Below are 4,215 nucleotides of genomic sequence, written 5' to 3'. Positions count from 1 at the left end.
TTGATCCTAAAAAGTCTCTTACATCAGATCACGAGCTAGAATTTGTCACACGCAACACACTTTCGCGTTTCAGACTCGCTTGAGACTAATCGCTCCGTTTTTAACTAATGCTGAATTATTCGTTGGGATCACAATAATTTAAAAATTAATATAATGAGGACATCTCGATGATCATATTGTTCCTATCAAGAGGATGGACGTACATTATTAATTTGAATCGAACTGGATTTTATAGAACAAGAAGTTTGAGAAACTTTTTGACAATAAAAGCTCTAATTTACTTTACTTCAGGTTATTGGTCATATGAATTACCGTACTCGATAAGAAAAGATAAGTGCCATTCTAATTACAAATTTTTATGGCTTTTTATAAAATTATCAATGAATAATTCTTCCATACACATTATAGATGTTCTCTTTAGCCAAGCTGAATTCGTATGCTGATAATTTAACTTCTGCGAGACGAATTGTCATTGAAAGTCATAAAAGGAATTTTTTTCCACCCAAATCAGTAATCGGTGAAACTTCGAAGCTCATCTCAAAGGTGAACAAGATCCGTAAGGAGGAAATTGTAACCTTTCACTCCCCAGAGCCATGCGATTTCAATGATTTGCTACAAATTTTTGTCAAGTCATTGCACTTGTAATGCAATGAATCGAAATAAAATTTCGGAAGATTCAGTAAAATGTAGACCGTGCATGACTTGGGCTTCAAAATTGAATAAAGTAATAACAAAATTATAGATAAAATAGTTTAGCGGTTTTACATCATTGGTGACATGAATTTCTTTCATGCCGTATGAAAATAGATCTGTCAAGGCACAATTTACGGCCAATACAATTTCCCCAGCTCAGGGAGTTGCTTTTTGATCAAAGTTATGAATTTCACTGTTTAGGGAAGTTACAACTTAAGAATAATATATTGATAAATACCGTTCGAAGAATTATACGTGAAGAAGTATTTTTTTTTCTAAACATTTAATAAAGAAAATATTAAATAATGTATTTTATATTTTTTGGTGGGTATTTTCATGTGAAATATAAAATAACGAACACAATTTGATACAAAAAGTGCACATGCGTCGAACCAAATTACAAAATACTTAGAAATACTTACAAAATAATTTTTTTTATTACTTTGCTGATGATTAGTTTGCTGGATAAAATGATGGAGGATGCTATCCAGATAAATTTCCTTGTTTAAAAAATGTGAAAAACGGCTACATTTTACAACGCAATACATATTATGGTGTAACGGACCCGCTAACATTGTATGAGAAACAAAATTGATTGCGTCACGAAGTGGTTCGATTAATGAGAATAATTAATATGAATCGATTAGAAAGAAGCGAGAACGCAAAATAATAACAAGTGAAAAATTAGATCCTTAATCAATACCAAGCACACACGAAATAATTTATTTGTGTTCGTTAAATTTCTCACAAGAAAACTGTTTGGTTATGAATATTACAATTAAATTGGTTGAAAGAAAAATATAAGCAATCGCACAAATAACATTGGTGCCAAATTTACGGGTGTATTATAATTTTGGATATAATTTTTTCAAGTACAAAATTGAAATGTAAAATCTTACCTCCAATTTATCAAGGCCAAAGTTGCCCCGTCGAGCTCATGATGAGAGGCTTCCGCTGAATTTATGTGTGACACCCATGAAGCAGTTATAGCAGATAATCTTAGAAATATAATTTTGAGCGTCCGTGGAATCGCGAATTTTGTAAATGTCTCTTAAAGGATATTAGAGGAAGCATTCTATACATATCATTTTACAAGACTATTTTATATCTATTCTTCTGAAGTAAGCTGCATGCTCCAACTCTTGAAATACTAGTACATTAATATCCTCTGCTCGAAATGAAAAATGCTCTGAAGGTCAGAAATATATTGATGAAAGAGCAAAACGCGTTTTACGCATAAATTCAGTATACTAAAATTTTGAGAAAATTTGCAAAAAGATTCTTGCTTTAGACCGAAAATGTATTCTTATACACGAGTATCGTGTGTCGTGAGTGGCATCCGAGACGATGCATTTCTTTTTTGCATCATGAATGTAAAAAGATAGTGCACAACTTTATGAAACGCTCAAGTCATACAGTATTTTAAATATCCTACTATCTGAAATATATCTTCAGTTTTTGCATGCGAGCTGCAAGCAAGCAACATGAACTGTTTAGCCTTAAAGAATGAATATATGAATAAAGCTCCTATAAATATATAGCCGTAAAATACTTGAATGAGGAAACCTTTTTCGCGAAAACGCTTCCCTAGCTCGTTTCTTCGTTATCTATGTTTCAATTTCTCACGAATAAAATTCGGCTTTTTCTACTGATAATTGTACTTGTTCTTGTACACAAAGTTTTTGAACTGATGATGGAGCTGGTCTCCTAAACGTTCTCGATGAAGATATGGCAAATTTACTTGGCGGCTTCAATGCTTTAAAATTAATTCTTGATAAAATGCTTGAAATAATTTACATTGTTTGCTATGAGCGTATATAGTTCAGTGTGGATGAGAAAAAAAAATCAGCTTCTGGCGAAGTCAAGACAGCTAAATCGAGATTATGTTCAACGAAAATTGGTGTCGGAGAATGACATGTTCAGAAGCCGTTTGTATTTTACGTACGTTTGATATGAAAATGACTCTCAAATGCTGACGAAACTTGATTATAATGACATTTGTAAGAGAAAAACTTCATTCCAGAATCATTTGATTTTATTTTTGGGGTCCTGTATAGGCCATTGAGTTAAAAATTTTTACGGAAGGAGGAATTAGACAAATCTAATTTCTTTCCACCACCAAACTTCCCGAATTTCTTCCCGCCACCAAATCCACCACGTCGGAAGCCACCGCCATATCCGCCACGGAATCCTCCATAGCCCCCGCGGAATCCACCGCCGCCAAATCTGCGTCCGCCGAATTTTTTGAATTTGCCAGGCTCGGGGTCGGCGACGGGGTTAGGGTCGGGGCTGGCCATGGCTACGGCGGCCAGGACCAGCGTCAGCAGCAGGGCGATGATGCTCTGTGACGGTAGGTAACTTTGCTGTAAAACTTCCTGATTGACTTCTTGCCAATATAAAATGGTGAATTAACGGCCATATGATATTTCACTATAATAGATTCACTTAATAGCGTTCTGCCCAAAAAATGTTTCACTAAAATAGTTTCACTTAATAATGTTCTATATGATAATATTTTGTTTCAAATCGATAAATCTAGTATCGGAATGTTCACAATCGATTGATAAAAAATTAAAAAGGATTCTAAATTAATTGGAAATAAATTATTGCCTGCTTCTAAGAAAAATATTGGTTTGAAGTTTCAACACATCATGGAATCAGTGAGATAAACTCAAAAATTTATATTTTAATGAGAGAAAACATTTACGAAAATGGATGGTGAAAGAAGACCTGCAATATACCCTTGAAAGTCATACTGTTCGCCAGTTTTTAAATATATCGATATGCTCAAAATATTCAAAAATATTAATAATAAAATAGTAATCTGAATTCTAGATCAAACTATTTTTTCGATCAAAATAACGTTTTTAAACGCCTGTTTTTTTTCAGATTTGGAATCATTCATTCGTGTTCCTACCCTGCAGCTGTGGTAAACTTATTTTATCTTATCGGATTGATCGATCTAAATGCGTCTAAGTAATTTCAGTAATGAAACAATGAATCAATCAGGTATAATATGGATCATATGTACTTACAAACTTCATTATTGCGTAGGTGCTGTGATGCGTCAGAGAGCAAGTGCAGTACACGACTGATGTGGTGTGATGTTCGTCGACGCCCTTATATACTCGGGGCGGCCTTCCCTTCAGGCGTAGGGACCCAACAACTCAACTGAGGTGATTGCTATCGTCATCGGGGGTGGACAGTTGAAGCATTTGAAGAAGCCATTACCGTGATCAAGGTCAACTTGGAGGAAAATGTATGAATATTAAACTGATTTGTTTGATTATGCTTTTGTGTAATGTAACGTCTTTTTATCAAGGTGAGATGCATCTGCTCTATTTTTCATTTATGTTACGTAACCAAAAATTAACGCTGAACGAGTGTATTTTAAAGCGTTGGAGCATTCCAATCGAAATACCGGCTGTGAGGTGACTTTAAGGGTGATATTATCAATATCTTCCTCGAGTAATTTTCAAGAGATATCGTAATTAAAATCTAAGCTCACATGTTAAAGTGATA

The 4,215-nt window shown here is 34.2% G+C and overlaps 1 protein-coding gene across 1 annotated transcript; it reads right to left on the bottom strand.

The window, feature by feature from the left end:
* Positions 1-2,759: 2,759 nt before the first annotated feature.
* LOC108678765 (probable H/ACA ribonucleoprotein complex subunit 1-like protein) lies at positions 2,760-3,779 on the bottom strand. Its single transcript, XM_018167233.2, has 2 exons — positions 3,729-3,779; positions 2,760-3,035 (listed from the first exon to the last, which is right to left on the bottom strand). The coding sequence occupies exons 1-2, from the start codon at positions 3,735-3,737 to the stop codon at positions 2,760-2,762; spliced, it is 285 nt and encodes a 94-aa protein (XP_018022722.1). The 5' UTR covers positions 3,738-3,779.
* Between the last annotated feature and the right edge of the window lie 436 nt (positions 3,780-4,215).

This window comes from Hyalella azteca, unplaced genomic scaffold (assembly GCF_000764305.2).
Source record: "Hyalella azteca isolate HAZT.00-mixed unplaced genomic scaffold, Hazt_2.0.2 contig16037, whole genome shotgun sequence".
NCBI lineage: Eukaryota > Metazoa > Arthropoda > Malacostraca > Amphipoda > Hyalellidae > Hyalella > Hyalella azteca.
The sequence above is the reverse complement of the archived record's forward strand: the minus strand, read 5'-3'. Positions and strand labels throughout refer to the sequence as shown.